Raw genomic sequence first — 19,207 nt, forward strand, 5'->3', positions numbered from 1 at the left:
GTGCGTAGGAATAGTTGTATTGAGAATTATGAACCGTGAATAAGTAAGCCAATCAATGAAATCGTTACTCAGAGCCGATGAGCGGGATGCTCCCCAAAGAGTATGGTGCAAATTAAAATCGCCAAAGATGAAAGTAGGTAAGGTTAGTGAATAAAAAAAAGGGTTTTGCTTGATAAATGTCAAAGCCCTGTGGAGCATATAAATTGATAATGTTAAATTTAATATTCTGGAATTGTACTTCGACTGTCGAAAGCTCCAAGTTAAGATCTTCTCTGATATTGTTAGGAATTATTCTTCCGGACATGTTAACCGGAATGTCAATCAGAAGTCCACCACCCGATCTATTTTGTCTGTGTGAACAGAAAAAAAAAATTTGTTCGGAAAGGAAAAAGATTCGGTTTCAGATAGAAAAGTCTCTTGAAAAACCTAAAATTAAGAGGTAGAAAAAGGAGGAATTGAAAGCCTTTTATTCCCCTACAATTCAATCGCAGAAAGTCATTAAAAAGACAGAAAAAAGAATATTTAGAAACTGCTCCCAGCTTGGGGCTTTAAAAAGGACAAAAAGAAAAAGGGATTCGAAAAGCAGGCTTGCAAATTCGAACTCAGATTTTGAAAAGAAGGAAAAGAAATACCACCATTTAGGAACTCGAAGAGCAAATACAGGAACAAAAGAGGAAAACGAGTAAAAATCACCCAAAAAGCTTTAAGCTAAACTTGAAGGACCACCTGCATCCCATTGCATCGGAATGGGATGCAGGAAGACTTTTGTTGCTTTTTTTTCCTTCCAGGAGATGTTTGATTCTCCTTGATTAAACATGCTGGCAAGATTTTGCAGTAATTTTTCTACAGTTTTTTTGAAAAATTTCAATGAGCATATTTGTTTGTTGTTCTAGCTTCTCTGTGATATTTTTAACTACAGCTTCGATTTTATTTACAGTATCCTCGCCTTCGCTTACAGATATGTTTTCTTTTACTACGTTGGAGTAACTTAATTTTGAGAACTGTTGAAAGAGGCGTCTGACTTCTCTAGTCGTTAGGTGGTTTCGGTATTTAAATTCTAACATTTGTCGTTCTCTGATGCAACGGGAATAAGATTTCGATGTCGCTGAGTGCGGACCATGGCAGTTTATACACTTTTCAGAACTCTGACATTTGCTATCATGTGTTACACCGCATAAATGATAGATCGGTTTGTTGCAAATTCTTGTTGGATGCATGAAACTATGACATTTCGTGCATTGTTGAGGTTTGTCTACAAAGTGCTGGATTTTTTGTTTCGTAAACCAAATCTTAATGGATTTTGGTAACACAATGCCGAGTATTGTGACGAGGACAGGAGAAGATTCTCGAGTCGAGTTAGATTTAACAAATCTTCTCATTTCAAGGATTTCTACATCGTTGTTCTGTGTTAATTCCTCAGCCAACTCTTCAAGCAAAGTTTGACTGGGTATATCAAATAATAAGAATCTGTCACCTTTTCCCAAATGTCATTTGTCGAGACTGGGATGTCAAGAATTTTTTCTAAGCTTAAAATTTGAGCAGCGCACACAGGATCCGATGCCATGAAAATGATTTTTCCCTGCCTAGTAAATTTCAAATTTAAAATATTGCTGCGTCGATATATGTGCTGTTTAAACTAGGCTTGTATAAGGAATAGGTTCAATCGAGGGATTTTAGATGCAGCTTCTCTGTTAGACACTATTTCCTCATATTGTCTTTGGCAAATACGGATATTAAGTTCGTTAGAGGATTTTCCACTCTTAAAGAAATTTTCATTTGAAATGTTATGCACTATAATAGTATCATTTCCAGGAGGCGAATAGGAAACGATAAATGTTGAGTGGCTCAGTTTCAAAGAATGACAACTTTGCAGCTCTTGAATAAATAAATATAAATACAAGAGATTTGAGCAGAAAAAAACTTACCGAATGTCCAAAAGTTAGTTATAAAAAGGTGAGCAAAACAAAATTAGCAAAAAAATAATTTTTGGTATCACACAGAACCTATCCCAGGCAATGTGCTATGACCACAAAAGCGCGAGTCCCACCGACAGATCCCTTGAATCTGTTTCAAACAAATGCTAAGCTAAATTAGACAAAATTTTCTAGGTGATGTATACGTGGCCGTCTCTCGCCGGCTACGATGTATGGCCACCTTGTCAGAAATTTTCTGCTGCCGCCTATGCTCTTCTTATTTCATAAAGGAATGGAGGGGAGATATCTTTCGAAATATTTTCTCATTATGATTTTGAAAAATTACTTTTTTAATAGTATTTAATCAAAGTTTTAAATATATCTACATATGATTTGACAGTGGGAGAAACATGAATAGAAATTTGATCGAAAACAATAGGATTTGCTATTAGATTTAGAATGGAGGATTTATAAGCTTTAATTAAAAATAATTTTCGAGATTAAGTTGAAAATCTTCAGTCTAAAAATTATTTACATTTCTTGATTATGACTTTTTTTTTTTGTCCTTTTTTCTAATTGTCTTTTGTGGGAAAAAATATCATGATGTGTATTGTTTACACCGCAAATTACTCATAACTTTCACTGTATATCTGAAAAGCACAAATTGCGTGTAGTATTTTCAAAACACGGATGTTTTCGTTATTCAATTACAGGTAGAAATAAAAATAATTATTCGCTTCTTTCAAGATGAAGCTAATACATAGGGCTATAGAAAAGGATGGTAGTGGGTGAGTACAAGATGATTTTGTGAATTTTTTATCCTTTCTAATCAGTTCTAAATTATACTAGTGCTAGGCAGCTATGTTAACAGTTTTATGTGATGCTTATGATTTCCCTCCCACAAAACCTCTTGATTTTTCTTTCATTTTATTTTTACCATGGATTTACAATATCATATTTATATTATCGAAAGAAATCTTTGTTCATAAGTCGTCATGAAAAATTTACTGAGAAGTTATTTTATTTTCAAATTTCCTTACATGATTTTTCGTTTTTCGGAAAGAATTTTCAAGTTCTCTGATACTATTTCTATTGCAATAATTTACTCTGTTGAGTTATAGTGTGTTAATATTTTTGACATTAAAATTCTGGAAAGAAAAAAGAAAATGAGTTGTCATTGAATGCATTACTATGCATATTTATTTTGACTTTCTGGTCGATTTGCTGACAATCAAATTCTATTTTTTTTAATATAGAAATATAATAATTATGCTTCGTTTAGCTAATTATATTATTAATACGTATGGTTTTTTTTAATTATCTTTTCTATATTGCGGGAAAGAAAATGTTTACTTCGATTATTATTAAACACATCGATTTGATAATAAATATTATTTTTGTATATTGAATGTATTTTGAAAATTAAAGAGAAATATTTTACTTAACATTCCCATTTCAGATATAATAATTAATTTTTTAAAATTAAGTTTGATTGCATTACCAGGTTTAAAGTTTGATTGTTTTGAAAATGCCATGACTCTTGAAAACCTGATTCCAGTAAACCTGAAAACCTTGAAACCTGAAAACCAGTGTCATTTGTTGGACTTTGGTTTAGAATCTTATACTATGTTTGAAAATATTTTTTTAAAAATAGCATTTAAAGAATTATTATCATATTGAAGTAAAATAAATAGTTATCTAACTAAATAAAGCTATAAATTTGATAATCTTATTTCCTATGCAGTTGCTTTTAAAATTTATAATCACTGAAAAGTATAAAGTCTAATATCATTAATTGTTTTGAGTTGCCAAAAAATACATAAAAAATATAGCATCAACTTATAATTTTTTTTTAAAATTTTATATTTAAAATCAATTAAATGTATGAGATGCAGTTGATTGAAAACATACATAAAAAACACTGCCATTATAAATATGTTTGATAAATGCTTATAAAAGTTAATTTTCAATCAGCTTTCATTTAGCATTGTATATTTTCTGTAGAGTGTTAAGTATTTTTTTTATAGCTTAACTTTTGAGTTAAATCAGCTGCTCCACATGTTCCTTATAATTGCATCTTTGCTCTATTTTTATTGAAGTGTGCAATTGGCTCAAATAAAAAAATGCAATATAATGCATAATACCATTTTTAATTAATCTAAGGTGAATATTATGTTTGTGAATAATTTCATAGTAGGTTAACTTTACTTAGTTGGAAAACATTGAAGAAGGGGAAAAGAGAGAGAGAGAGTAAAGTATATTATTTACTTGTCATGATTATTTGTTTATATATACCTAGTATGTTAAAAGGACAACCATTTTTATCATATTGAAATGTTGAAAAATGAAATATTTCTTTTTATCAATAGGTCTATAACCCTAATACCAGAAGAATCTGAAGATATGTGGCATGCTTATAATCTTGTTGCTGAAGGTGATACATTAAAATGCTCGACAATTCGGTAGGCATTTAATTTTTGAAAATGTATGTTTGGGTATTTATTTTGTAAACAATTTTTGAAGTAACATAATTTTTTTTCCTTGAATTTCCTGACATTTATTAATTAGTATTTGATGCATTATTTGACCCTTTTGTACTGGAGTTCTAAATTTTATATTAAATAAAAATTAATATGACACATTTTTATGGAAGTCAACCTTCATTTATATAATAGCATTTTTTTATGAACACAAATCTCAAAAATCATTTTTCAGTTAGTTGATGAATGATAACATAAGATCATGTTCATATATTTTTAATTAATGATTATATGTCTTGAATTATTTTGTGTGACCATAACTTTACATATGTATTATTGATGATGAAAAGGCACCATATATTTTTAATTATAATGTAATAATCTAAATAATGTATTGATTTTATTTCTCTGTTTTTATAGGAATTGCTTAACCCTTTGCCTTCAAGGCTGTTTTCGCACACACGAACCGGCAGCTTGAGACGTTTAATAGCACTCTTAGTAAATTTCTCACCTCTAACTTAAAATTATTACATGCACAATTTAGCATATAAAACTTTTATATTCACACCATTAATAATTGAACCTACACATAATATTTCAAATGTATGCTGAGTTTTTATAAAGGGAACAATAGTTATCGGCATGCAACGAATTTCTGCACCAAACAAAGTGGTGAGCATGAGTAACTTCTCGAGTTGCTGCATTAAATCATGTCATGAGTGAGAGTCACCTTTAGAATTGCAGCGTTAAAGAGTTGCCTTTCAAGAGCAAAGTGTTAATATTGCAGTGTTTTTAAAAAATGAATGAATATTTTACATTAGCTCATGATTTTTTTTTAAATTCTTGAAATATATTATTTTTATAATCATCTCCTATATTAGGCTCCATGATATACCTTATTGTAATGACGGAGTAGGAACTTAAGATTTACCTTCTGTATATTAAATGATTTTTTTAATGCATCACTTTGAGATAAGGTTTATAATTGGTATGTTATTGTTTAAAACTGTATTCTTAATTTGCATGTTTTTAATTTAACAAAGTAAAATGTATTCCATAATTTTTACTGTTTTTAATAATATGATATTATGGCAATGATTTATATAAACATTAGTTTTATAGCATAATAACCATCCATAACTATATAACACTAAATCTTAACTATTCAGTAATCTAAAATTACATTGCATAACATGATTAGTCATTCAATCCTTATACTTATTAATTCCAATCATATCGAAATTGGCTCCACATTACAAATGATCAATATTGTTTCCAAAATTGATCATTTGATTTCTTGTTTTGATGAATAAACCTATCAAATAAAGAATTAAAATTATGTTCTGAATAAATATCTGTGCTTGTATGGTTAATATTATACAATAATTTGTTTCTTCCTAAAAAAATTAATCTAATTATTGCATCTCAAATTAAAAGGAAACAGTTTTTCTTTTTGAAATATCGGATAGTTAGAAAGAATTGTCATTGTATTAATTAGTAATTAAGATGCATTTTACTTTCTTGTATTGATATAATTATTTCAAATGTGTAAAATTTAGCATCGGCATACTTTATAGAATTATAACTTCTTCTTAATTAACCATACTATAAATCTTACAGGAAAGTCACAACAGAATCTGCAACTGGTAGCACTGGGAGTAATAGGGTTCGCACTACTTTAACAATTCGAGTTGAAGATATAGACTTTGACACACAAGCATGTATGTTGCGAGTAAAAGGTCGAAATATACAAGAAAATCAATATGTCAAGGTAAGTAATATTCTAAAATATTTATGTTTAAAAATATTATTATATACTTTTATTTAGTATTTGAATGGGAGGAATTTTATAAAGAGTTTTTATTTACTTCATAATTTTATTCATTGTTTGTCTATTCTTTTGTGCATTAATAATATTTGTTTTTGAAAGTTTTTTTTATTTTATATAATTAATAAAGTATTCATTATTTTAATAGATGGGAGCATATCATACATTAGATCTGGAGCTTAATCGAAAATTTACCCTTTCAAAATCTTGCTGGGACAGTATAGCTCTAGAAAGAATTGGTAAGAATGAAAATTTGAAATATTTCTAAATTAATGATTTGTGATTCTTTTCTCAAATTTTGAAAAACAGAAAAATATTTATGTGCATTTATTATCCCATCATAAAACTATAGTGGAAAAAAATAAAGAGAATATTAGTTTCAAATCAAATTAGAGAAAAGTTTGAATCTAACTATCTACTAAATTACATACAAATACCTTTTTGTTTCCCTTATATTAATTTATTCATGAAAATTTTCTTTTTCAAATAACTTTTTTTGATTGATACTATTTGAAAAATCAATAGTTTGCAGTTTAATTATAATTCTTTCCCTTTGCCCCATATTGATAGTAAAATAGTTGATAAATTAAATTTTCCCCTTAATAATAGTAGCAAACATATATATTTGGCAACAACATTTATTTTCAAAATATTAGATTAAATTAAACAATACAAAATATTACTCCTCATTTTTATTTTCAGTGTTAAAATAATTTCCGAATTTTTCAATAATTTTAATACCAAAATAATTTTAAAATGTAACAAACTGAAATTGAATTACAATTGAGAAATTGGTTTTACTCTTTAACTATCATAATTTCGAAGCTGTGTTATTACACCAAGAGATATCTCCGTCTCTATCAGAACATTGTGAGTTTACATCTTATCAGCAATCAATGTTAGATTTGAACTGCACAACCTTGAAGCTCTTCTTCAGAGCAGCAAAGCACACACAGTTAAGATGTTATCACAAGTTTAATTACAGCTAGTTCATTTGAATCCCTTTTTACAGAGACTCATATTTACATTACAGATAAAATACAATATGCAATATATTTCCAACTCTACAAATATATAGAAAAAGTTTGTAATTTTAACAGTGTTGTCCTAACAGTTTTTAAGAATCTATAGGAAAAAGTATTGTCTATAGGAAAAGTATTGTTGTAAGCAGTTTGATCATTTGCACATTCATTGTATATGTATGTGTGTATACAAATACTAATTTTTTTATTCCTTTGATTTATCCTATATTTACTGAGACAAGATTATATTTAATAATTTTTAATTGTTAAAATTCTTCAGGGCTTGATTTTTTTTTTTTTTTTTTTTTTTTTTTTTGCTACAATTTTTATCAACAATAAATGTATGCATGAAAGGGTGAGTTAAAAAGGAGAGTCATTCATTGCTATCTTTGAAATCTTTTTTTCTGTAGAAAAAATATGAAAATTTTAGCTCTTTTAGAAATTAGTTGTTTACTAATGAGAAAGTTTTGCAATTTAGGGTAGCTTTATCTACAACATCAATGGTAATATGTTTTTTTTTTTTTTTTTTTTTTCATTTCATTTCATGTCACAAAAGCATTTTCAATATTTTGCTTTCTCCTCCTTTTCCCCAAATAATTAGTTATTGTTGGCTGAAAAATCCTGTACTTTTATAGCAACATGAACTTTTTTTCACCCTTGATCTACTTCTGAAGTTACGCATAACTTTTTAAATCTAATTTTTTATGTTACACCATTGAATATTCAAGACTTTATTACTTCAGAAAGAAATTTTAAGGAATAAGTGGTCAGACAGAAGTGTTTACTACAAATAAACAGATCTGACTCTACTTATCTGATGACAGAAACATTCCTGTTGCTAATTTGTGCCCATTTTCCTAAGAGAAAGAGAGAAATTGAAATTGTACTTAAAAGTTTTTTAAAGAGGTAAAATTATTGTTACAGACAAAATGCATTTAGAAAGTTATCATATCTGCAGGCAGTTCAAAACGCATGAATTAAATAGGAATTTCTCCAAGATCAAAGAAAATACTGTTACAGGCAGGTTTATTATAATGCATAGATTTCATTGTATAATTAAGTAATGCACATGATTGAGTTTTTGATTATTAATTCATTAATTACTTTTGATATAATATTCTTATTAGTTGATGTGTAGTGTATTTATAATAAATGTGCCATTTCAACTATAGTTTTGCCTTTCTTCCTTAATTTATAATTGTTCAAAATTATTTTTTACTCTCTACTGAAATAAAATTGAAGTGTTAAATGTACATTGAATAAATACTCATTTTAAAATGCATTACTATATTTAATCTGTAATGGTTTCAATTAATTATAGATAATGAACCATAAGTTATTAAGTAGTATTGTATTGATATTAAAATTCTAGCCATTAACCTTGATCTCCAGATATTTGTGTAAAATAAATTTTTTATTGTTTTGAAGACATGGCATGTGATCCAGCACAAAATGCTGATCTTGCAGCAGTTGTTATGCAAGAGGGTCTTGCCCATGTATGCTTAGTGACGTCTAGTATGACAATTGTACGTGCCAAAATCGATGTAAATATTCCTCGTAAACGAAAAGGAATGTGTGCACAGCATGATAAGGTATAAATCTCAGTTATATATTCATATTAAATCAGCCTTAATTTATATACTAGTCAAGTTTTCAATTGCAGTTTTATTTTATCTATAATGACTTAAATAACTTTAGTATAAATTCATATGTTTACCTAATGCTTTATCATTTATGCATTACTTATAAAATTTTTAGTATTACAAATTATTAGTTTTTCCAGCTTTCTGAGAGCTATTCAATATAATTTTCTGAAATTTAAGGCAGAAGTGAAATGATATAAATTTGTTTCATATACTTGTGTGCTTTCTTATATAAATTTTTCCAAAAATGTCTTTAAAATCTCAGATAGTTATGTAGACCACTTGTGATATCTTGGTAAAATTTCTAAATGTGTTGTTGCTTCACTTAAATAAACCAAATTAACTTGTTCCAACAAACTTGATACCATATATGAGTGTAAGAATTTCCCCTGATAAAAAGTTGGGTGAAACAATCATGATTTCCTTAAATGTGTTATGATACAAATTGCATTTACAATCCAATTCATGAAAAGTGAATTATAATCACTGTCATTCAGAATGAACAATAAATAAATTATGAAAATATCATATTGTATGTTTTAGGATTCTTCATTAATATGCTTATTTAATCTGAAGACTATAAATTAAGACATGACTTCAAAGATTGTATGAACTTAATAACCTTTTGATATTTTTAGTTTATTTAAATACATTATAATTGTCACGTTGGTTCTGAATTAGTTAAATCCACCAGTGTTTCTGGTCATTTTCTGATAAACTAAAGGAAAGAAATAATATTTTTCAAAATATGTGAAGCATTGAAATTAATTTTATGTTTAGAGCAGAATATTTGTATTTATTCATAAGCCCAATGTAACTGCATGATAATATGAAAGTTGATCATGTACTTCCCCTCTGTGTTTTTCATAAATGAAAAGAACTGGTTTATTGAATATGTAAAGCATTACTTAATAAGCATCTGAAGTTGACTATGTATAGATAACTGAACAAACTCAATAGTAAATGTAATTCAACTCAAAAGTAAATCTCAACAAAATCATATATATTTCTTTAGTGTTTCAATTGATAGATTTTAATTAAGTTTCATAATATCAAATTTTAATGCTGTGTAGAACTGAATTCTGTTAATATAAATATGATTTTTTTAAATGCATTAGGATTGTATTGAAAGTTATTGAATTGAAATTAAGAATGATGTTCTGCTGTCAACTTAAATTGTTGTTGTGTATAAAAGTTTTGAATTTTCTTTACATTCGTGAATATATGTAAGCAAGTTTTACTATTAAAATTAATCTTTCTTGCATGAACTTTCGATTATTCTTTCATTAATTTCAAATGTATTTTCTAAATATAAATGGAAATTATTTTCTCTTTTTAGGGTCTTGAACGTTTTTTTGATTCTGTTTATCAAGCAGTAAATCGACACATTAATTTTGATAGTAAGTTTTAAGATACCACATATATGTTTAGTTATTTTTATTATTATTATTCTAACTAACAAAATTTGGATGTATTTTTATTAATAATACCTATTCCTTCCTTTCTAGTTGTTAAATGTGTTCTGATTGCTAGTCCAGGATTTGTAAAGGTATTTCTCTGTTTCTAAATATCTTTGGAGAATAATTTTCTTTATTATATATTTATTTCTGTATTCATTGCTTGAATACAGAACCTACCTTGAATGCTTATAATTGCTTCAGAATTTATAATTTGAAATATTACTTATTTAAATTAATATCATTAGCTAGAATATGTGATGAATGTGTTGATGCAAGATTATCATAATGTTAATTTGAAGGTTCCACATTTGTCATTATAAATTAAAATTGTTTAATAAACCTTGTATCTATTGAATTTCAACTATATGTATTATTCCTTTTGCAACTGTAATCCAATCTTTAGTAATGAGATTTAGTGTGCACTTGTTAGTAACTTTAAATTATTTGAATAAGAACACATAATATTTTTATAAAAACTCATTATATCCTATATAATATAGTATTATTAAAATTAAGTTGATTCTAGTGAGAGAATAAATGACACACAAAAGGAAGATAAGTGGAAAATGATGATAAATTTTTCATTTTATCTTTATGCTCTGCCTTTTAATTATATATATATATATTCAACTGAAATTTGGTTTTATTATTTACTGTACTCCTTTGTTACCTCATAATTATTTTATAATATGATTTTGATTGAATTATTATATTGCATAACGGCAACTGAATTATACTTATGGTAGTGACTATTTGCTTATTTTAGTATATTCATTTTTGAAACTTGTTCTGAAATTCATACCATTTAGATATTTCATTTTTATCATGAGTGACTTTTTCATTTGCTATGCTTTATATAAGAGTACTGCAATTCAAATCTTAATTATAAGATTCATCAAACATGTATTGAGACATGTATGCTTTTGAAAATTGGCACTATATGCTTAATTTCGATTTTATGGAGGTAGTTGTCATATCACATTATTTAAATTATCCATCTTATTTATTGTGTTACCTGGGTTTTCATGAAAATTATTAACATTTCTTGTATTAAGTTTAAGAAAGTTAAAAGAATTAATTTACCCTTAAATGCAAGAATTTTGTTACTGATTTAAAAAACAATATTTAAAAAAATGTATTGGGGTCTATAATGCACAAAAAAATGTTAAAAAAATATAGCATTGACTTACAGCCATTGAAAATTGGGAGGGGGGGAGGAAAGAAAGTATTTTGTATATCCATGAATATATATTTCAAATGCACTGAATTTCCACGAAACTATTTATTTCTCACTCTTTTAATATTATAAAATGTATAAAAAACAAAAAAGTACTTACTTTACAAAGTTACAAATTTAAAAAAAAAAAAAACTGAATAACACTTTATACTAATCACTTTCACATTTACATGCACCCACAATCTAGTAAATTCAAATTTAAAATTGAACCGCCATGCCAGCTGCCAAAAAAAAAAAAAAAAAAAAAAAAAAAAATTATCAATAATGTATGGTAGATAGCATTTGGATACTCATAACTATATCTGTCGAATCATTTGAATTTTTGGTATGTTGTAGAAATTTAATAACTTGAATTCAAAACTTAAATAAAGTGTTCTTTTTAATCTCTTTAATATTTTTGTTAATGTTATTTTTTCTCATTTTTCTGCATATTAGAGAACTACTTCACCTATAAATATGTTTAATGTATAATATAATAATATAGGGTTTTCTTAGTCAAGTATGGGTAGTATCTTCTAAATATGAGTCTCAAAATGTATCTTATGTTTGTTTATCTTATTTAATTCATGTTGCAATTCATATGTTGAAAGCTTGTTTCTTCCAAATATAATTGTAAATTTTCTTAAATGTTTTGATTTATAGAGCCTTTTAAGCTTACCTGTCCCTGTTATAAATCATTCTGATTGAGTCTTTCACCCCCCCTCCCCCGAAAAAAATTTAATAAGATTCTATAAAGTGAATAGAAAAATATATAAAAAAAATGTTTTTCAAATTCTGGTATAACTAATGATGAATTACAGATTTTTATACAATTACAAAGGATTGTGACAAAAAGTTCTACCTGATGTGAACAGTAATAAGAAAAATTAATTTACCTTTGCATCTTTTTGTATTAAAACTAAAAATTATGATTAACTCTAAATTTACAGAGATTAGCTGTATATCTGCTTTTACTGAAACTTGCCACTTTGAAAGTAAACTTGTATTTGTGATACATAATCTTACTTTTTTACTTTTAAAATAAAATCCATTTTATGAACAAGATTTATTCATTACACTTATATGTTATACAACTGTTATAACACTACAAATTACATATGACTTGCAAAATAAGACAAATAACATTAGATTGTGGAAAGGGTTGTGCTAATTGTCTTTACACATATAATTTGCAAAAGTTCTCTGTATCAAATAACACTATTTATTAATGGATTTCGGTGTGTACTTATATAAAATACAAATTTTACTAAGGTACATATATGTGCACCTCGGGCGTTTTCGCTTACATTTCCTGGCTGCTTGCGATCCATTGTGCTGTTTATCTTTTGAGCACTTGTTTTCAAATTGTCATTTCTTGCCCTTGAATATATTGTATATCTTTTTTATAATAAATAATTCTTACGTTCTGTATTGTAATAATATATAAATTTAAGACTATTTATTTTTTAACTTGAGTAAGAAATTTAATTTTATAGCTGTCTTATAATCAGTAATTGATATTTCAATCAGACATTACTGCATACCGAATTTTATAAGCTAATAATAATTTTTTTTTCACATCATGTGGCTTTAACTCAAAAGGAGGTTATTGAACTTTTAGAAAAAAGTGATTTTAGGGGAAGCCATAGAATTTCTCATGTATTGAAAATTATGAGACATGGCAAATGGGATGAATGGGTCACAGATGAAAGTCAAATGTGCCTTGTCAAGTAAAAAGATAATAAATCTGTGACGTTATTATCCACATGTATAGGTAATGAGCCAATTGAAATAGGCAGAAGATAGTCAAAATAATGGAAACAAAAAGCTGATATGAAATAATCTGTTATTGTAAAAGCATATAATATGGGAGGCATCAGTCATTATTTTGCATATTACCGGTATGCAGTAATTACAAAAAATGACCAACACGAGCATTCACGCATTTTGTAGATTTAGTAGTCGTCAATTGCTTGATATACTATAAAATGGTGACAAGCAGAGCTATTAGGAATGAAGCCAAAAATGTTATGAAGTTAATGAAATTTTGAATGCATATAATTCGGTCCCTCCTGAAATATAAGGGAATTCTCATCATCAGCAAGAAAAGAAATCAAGAACAAGTGAAAAATCATCTTTGAATGAAAGCAAATTAATAGAAGAAGGATCATCAAATGATGGAAATGCAACTAAAAGACCATTGGAGATTTCATTACCACCATTTGGTGAAAATACCTCTAAAAGATCAAGAAAAATTGTCCCTTCCCAATTCAAAAGAAAAAGACTAGATATGTCAAGCCATGGCCAATAATTATGAATCAAAATGCAGGTATCCAGGATATAAATCTAGAACAGTCAAGTGCTCAAAATGCAGTATCTACTTATGTAATATTCTTAAAAAATAAAATTTCATTCAAAATAAGGTTTAATAGATTATTAATATAATAAATTTGGTATTTTTTTTCATTTATAAGGCCTTAGAATAGGAAAAAGTAAAGCTATTAAATAACCAGGAAAACTTTTTTTTTTTTTTTTTTTTGTCAAGGATGCTTTAATTTGTTTAAGACCCGAGGTACACATATGTGTACCTTAAAATTATGGGACTTAAAATTGTTTGATCAGCACATATTTTTTTCCACAAACTACTGAGATGTAACAAAGGTGAAAGATCTAGAAATCAAATTTTTAAACCAGTTTTAAAAAATTCTGGACTGAAGAGGATAATAAATCCTTCAATTTAATGGATGTCTGAAAAAACAGTTATACTGTATAAATTTACTCAAAATTTGAAGAAATCCTTGAAAGAAATCAAATTGATATAAATATATGTTTCTGAGTATGCTTAGTTATCAACATATATTTCCAATACAAAATTTTCATGTTTTCTGATATATTTAATACCAAATTTATAGAACTCGTCAAATTGATAGTTAAATGAATCTAATTTTGTATTTCATTGTTTGAGATTAAAAACCTGAATCCAATCATTTACTGAATGTATCATAAGTTATTTATATCTGAAACTTACTTAATAATGAAGAAGTATTAAGCACTTCACTTGGCTACTTTTAATTATTGATTTTTAATCTTTAGGACCAATTCTTTGAATACATGATACAGCAAGCCATTAAGATGGACAATAAAATTATACTGGAAAATAAAGGTCTGTTTGTGTTAGTGCATGCTTCTTCAGGATTCAAACATTCTTTGAAAGGTAAAATTCATTGTTGTCATTAAGTTATGGTTTTAATTTTTTTTTAAAGAAGAAAAAAAAAATTTAATGTTTAAAAAAACATTTTTATTTTAAAATAATAAACATTGTAAAATGTTAATATTTGGATTTGTGCTTTCTGATGAAACATATTCTATATGACAAGGATAATTTTTTATTATTATTATCTTCTATTATCATTCTTAAAGGTCAGTTTCAATTATTTACATTAAACTATTATTTTTAACCTGCCTGTGTTTTAAAATAAATTAATCTTTATTTCTTTAATGCATTATTGTAAAATTTTTCTCTTTAGAAGTATTATCTGATCCAGCAATATCCAGTAAACTAGCGGATACCAAAGCAGCTGGAGAAGTGAAGTGTCTAGAACAGTTTTATAGTATGTTAATGAATGAGCCCAATAAAGCTTTTTATGGTGTGAACCATGTATTAAAGGCTAATGAAGCTCAAGCAATTGACACTTTATTAATTAGTGATAAATTATTCAGGTAATTTCTTGCATTGCATCAAAATATTAGAATTTATTGTGTATATATATGTATTTATTTTTATATGTTGTTTATATTGCAATCTTTTTTGTGAACTGGTTCTCTAAGTAAATTTAGGAATCTTCCACTTTGCAATTGGAATTATATAGTTATACTAATATGTGTATTCTAGATATTAAAATTAAAAATAAGTGTATTTAAATGTTTTTTTTACAAGGATCTTAAACACTTAGTGTAATTTAATAATCATATAAAATATATATTTTATTTCTTAACTTTTGACTAATTTATTTTTACTTCCATGAATGAATGGGGAAAAAATTATAGATGATTTATACAGTATTTTCATGTACAGAAAAATGTTGCCCTTTAAATAGTTATTTTTAAGCTAAATCTCATAAAGGATTAGTTGTAATCTTCCAGTGTATTAGATTAAAACTTATTCAAAATATATTTCAAATTCTTATATCGCTTCTGCTTAGAATTATATATAACTTCTCTTTTTGTTGTTAATAAATGTTTTACTACTTTATATTTTTAAAATTTCCAATTTATTTTAATATAAAGTTTTTTAATTTGGATATCAGTTTTCTTTTTTCTGTATCCCTCTTTGAATTTATATTGCTTGTATTATTAATTTATATTGTATAAAAATCTTAATTTTCTGGAATTTTCTTGCTTAATGAAATTTATTGCCCCCCCTTCCCCCCCCCCCTCTTTTTTTTTTAAAGGATTATTTTTTTGCTGTTGTTAAAATTAGTGTTGAATAAAGAAAGAATGTTTTAATAGATAATATTTCATTTTAATTTCACTTTTAAAACCATCTGATACATAAAAACAACATTGCTTTTCCTCCCCATGTTATAAATGATCTTAAAAAACTAAAGCTGTGTAGAATTGATATTTGTATATTTAATGTTTTTTGAATGAATGTAATGTTCTTATTTCAATGAGGTTTTAATTAATTTATTTTCCTTTTTTAGATGTAATGATGTTAAGAAAAGGAAAATGTTTGTTGATTTAGTTGATAGTGTAAGAGAAAATGGTGGAGAAGTAAAAATGTTTTCTAGTTTACATCCATCCGGTGAACGTAAGTAAATTAAAAAATAAATAAATAAGAGAGAGAAACATTATTGTACAAAATTTGATGTACTTTTCTGAAATATCCAATCCTATATATTTTTATTATTCATTGTGTATTTCTGATTATTAGATTAGTCATATGCAAAGAAAAAAAAATCTATTTTAATAACTCTAAACAATGCTAATTTGTAGAAATAATAGATACAGAATTTTTTTATGAATGGGTTTTTTTTTTGTTATTATTTGCAATTAGCTTTTATGTCTCTAAACAACCAATTATTTTAATCCAATAATTTTAAGCTCTTAGAAAATATTTTTTAAAATAGACATGCTATTGTGCCTTTTGGATATACAGCCTAAATTTTAAAGTCTCAAATTTGTACATTAAATAATTAAGAAAATAATGAAATATTGTTTTTTTCAAGAGTCCAAGATTACAACTTGCAGTAATTTAAATCCGCAAAGGGGTGATAGGCAGAAAGATGTAGGCACTTTTGGAATTTGTTACTAAGTCTTGACCTTGATTTCATTAAATTTGGCATGGCTCTTTTTTTCCGCATCTCAACCCTATTTTTGTGAAATAAATGCCTTCTAGCCCATGTATAAAAATGTGTAGGAGAGTTTCTGTACATGGGAATCTACAGTAAATAGGAATAGTCTGCTTTTGAATTGGACATGGAGATGGAAATATTTAGTTGCAGCGCATTGAAGATATTAAAGGCATATTTAAAAATCCTTCAAACTGCTTTCACTGCAGAATATATATAGTTTGATAATTGCTGCTCTTGAATAAGTTTCTATTTTATATATATATATATATATATATATATATATATATATATATATATATTTCATTTTTATTTACCCAAATACAAAGAATAACTTTTCAGGCTACTGTGTGACACTCATCAAATAAAGTATGGATATGTATTACAATTATAATTCAGTTATTTCAAATAATTGGCAGAATTAAAGATTCAACCCAAATAGCTAGTTTGCTTATGCTTTTTTTTTATTTTATATAAAAGGTGATCATAAATATATCATTAATGGTTGCCACTGTCCATTTTCAAAAGAAATTTCTAAAACAGTACTCTACTGTATAATCTCTTTGGTAGAAAACATTAACAAAATCCCTTAGTGTCACTGTGCGGCTCTTGACCTCTAGATATACTATCAACAGCCTCTTGCTTCTCACCATTTTATGAAAATATAAAAAACTCTCTCAGAATAAAAGGAATAGAGCCTAAACAACTGAATTGATTTCCTCAATTTTGTTTGAAAATCAATTTTGTTTGTTAATTAAAGAGTCGAACTGCTGTGTGTTTAGTATGAAATTATAATTTAAAGTAATGTATCTTTTATTATGATTAGATGTAATTAATTAAAGATGATTGTACTATTAATATGGTAGGTGTGCAAAGGTGACTATCAATTAAAATATATAATGAAATAATAATTCACCACTATAACCTGTTATAAAATAATTTAATGATAGATAGTTAAAATATAAAGTAGCAGAAGTGGTCTCCCCGAAATTTTCTTGCATACTCTCTAATAAACTTGTCATACCAAGAGTGCCTTGCATGACATTGGTATACAAAGGATTTGAATTTAGCATTCTTTTTTTTTTTTTAATTTATCCTGTAAACTTGAGGATTTTATTAGTAATAAATGTGGTTAATTTTATCTGAAAATCTGATTTGTGTTCTAAATGTGCTTTTCTTAATTTATTGGAAAAAGAATTGGAGGCAAAACTACACATTTAGTTCACAAAATTACTTACTAAATTTTATATATATATAAGTCATTGTGCTTAATGCAGCTAAATCATTTGTTATAACAGAGACTGCTGAATTTGCACTTGAAATGACATAGAACATTATTTTTAAAACAAATATATCATTTTGTTGATAGTATTTTGCATGCACATTTTAAAGTCCCACTTTGTGATGAATAGTTATCAGAATGCTAACTATTCATCACAATACGGTAGTTATTGATAACAAATATGATGAATTATTGTTATTCTATACTTTAAAGAGCTATGAATAATTATTCTCTGAAATAACTAATTAAACCGTAAAAGGCAATTGTTTTATACTTTTAACTGACTTGATGAAATATATAATGAAATAATGAATTTCATATTGTAATTTTAACATACACTTTTATTAGTTTTCCTTTTCAATATTTGTTAAAATTATGAATTTCAAAAAGAATTATCATTTTTATTTATTTTTTTCCTTTCAGAACTTGATCAACTGTCTGGTCTTGCTGCTATACTTAGATTTCCAATGGAAGAACTTGACGAAGAAGAAAACGATTCCAGTGATGATGAAAACTGATAAATCGATTGTGATATTTTAATAAAGGCTTTCTAAATTATTTTAGGCGAAAATAAAACTTGCATTTATTTATTAAATGTACACATTTTATTTATTTAACTTATTTTGAAAGTGGAGATATCTTGTAATGAGAATAACTGTTGTTTAATGGACTTTGTTAACTATTTGTTAACTTTTTAAAAATTCCCGTTACTTGCATGAATGCTGTTACTTCTTTTTAGAATCTGTTTATAATTTATAAAACTTTCAATAATATTGTAAATATTGATAAAAGTTCGTTATTTAATTTTGAGTCTGTTCCTTTCTTTCTTAGTACATTTATTACTTGTTTGGAAATTAGCTTTTGCTTGAAAATTTTATGAATCATACTGAAAAATTGTTATCTACTCTTTGTCTGAAAATTAATATATTTATAACAAATGAAGAGAACTGACATTTCAGATAAATTTGGTTACAGTTGTTGATATTTGTGGTAGAATAGTATTATATTTATC

General features: G+C 26.5%; 2 protein-coding genes across 2 annotated transcripts in view; one reads left to right on the top strand and one right to left on the bottom strand.

Annotated features, from left to right (window-relative positions):
• The window catches only part of LOC129965803 (Na(+)/citrate cotransporter-like), a 54,968-nt gene extending 52,912 nt beyond the window's left edge, over nt 1-2,056 (bottom strand). The window contains exon 1 of the mRNA XM_056080000.1: nt 1,926-2,056. The gene's annotated coding sequence lies outside the window, so the exon portion shown is untranslated. The remainder of the gene's footprint in view (nt 1-1,925) is intronic.
• Nucleotides 2,057-2,564: 508 nt separating this feature from the next.
• LOC129966962 (protein pelota-like) lies at nt 2,565-18,999 on the top strand. The gene is made up of 11 exons (XM_056081584.1): nt 2,565-2,701; nt 4,283-4,375; nt 6,014-6,164; nt 6,370-6,460; nt 8,672-8,835; nt 10,226-10,286; nt 10,395-10,435; nt 14,656-14,776; nt 15,090-15,282; nt 16,266-16,372; nt 18,619-18,999. The coding sequence occupies exons 1-11, from the start codon at nt 2,661-2,663 to the stop codon at nt 18,711-18,713; spliced, it is 1,158 nt and encodes a 385-aa protein (XP_055937559.1). The 5' UTR covers nt 2,565-2,660; the 3' UTR covers nt 18,714-18,999.
• Nucleotides 19,000-19,207: the final 208 nt, after the last annotated feature.

Source organism: Argiope bruennichi, chromosome 4 (genome assembly GCF_947563725.1).
Source record: "Argiope bruennichi chromosome 4, qqArgBrue1.1, whole genome shotgun sequence".
Lineage (NCBI taxonomy): Eukaryota > Metazoa > Arthropoda > Arachnida > Araneae > Araneidae > Argiope > Argiope bruennichi.

What these genes read in the sequence shown, in the direction of transcription:
- LOC129966962 (XM_056081584.1), top strand. Translation starts at nt 2,661, where the DNA reads ATGAAGCTAATACATAGGGCTATAGAAAAGGATGGTAGTGG. An exon ending in ATAGAAAAGGATGGTAGTGG is followed by an intron (nt 2,702 to 4,282) that starts GTGAGTACAAGA and finishes TTTTATCAATAG; the next exon opens with GTCTATAACCCTAATACCAG. An exon ending in ATTAGTGATAAATTATTCAG is followed by an intron (nt 15,283 to 16,265) that starts GTAATTTCTTGC and finishes TTCCTTTTTTAG; the next exon opens with ATGTAATGATGTTAAGAAAA.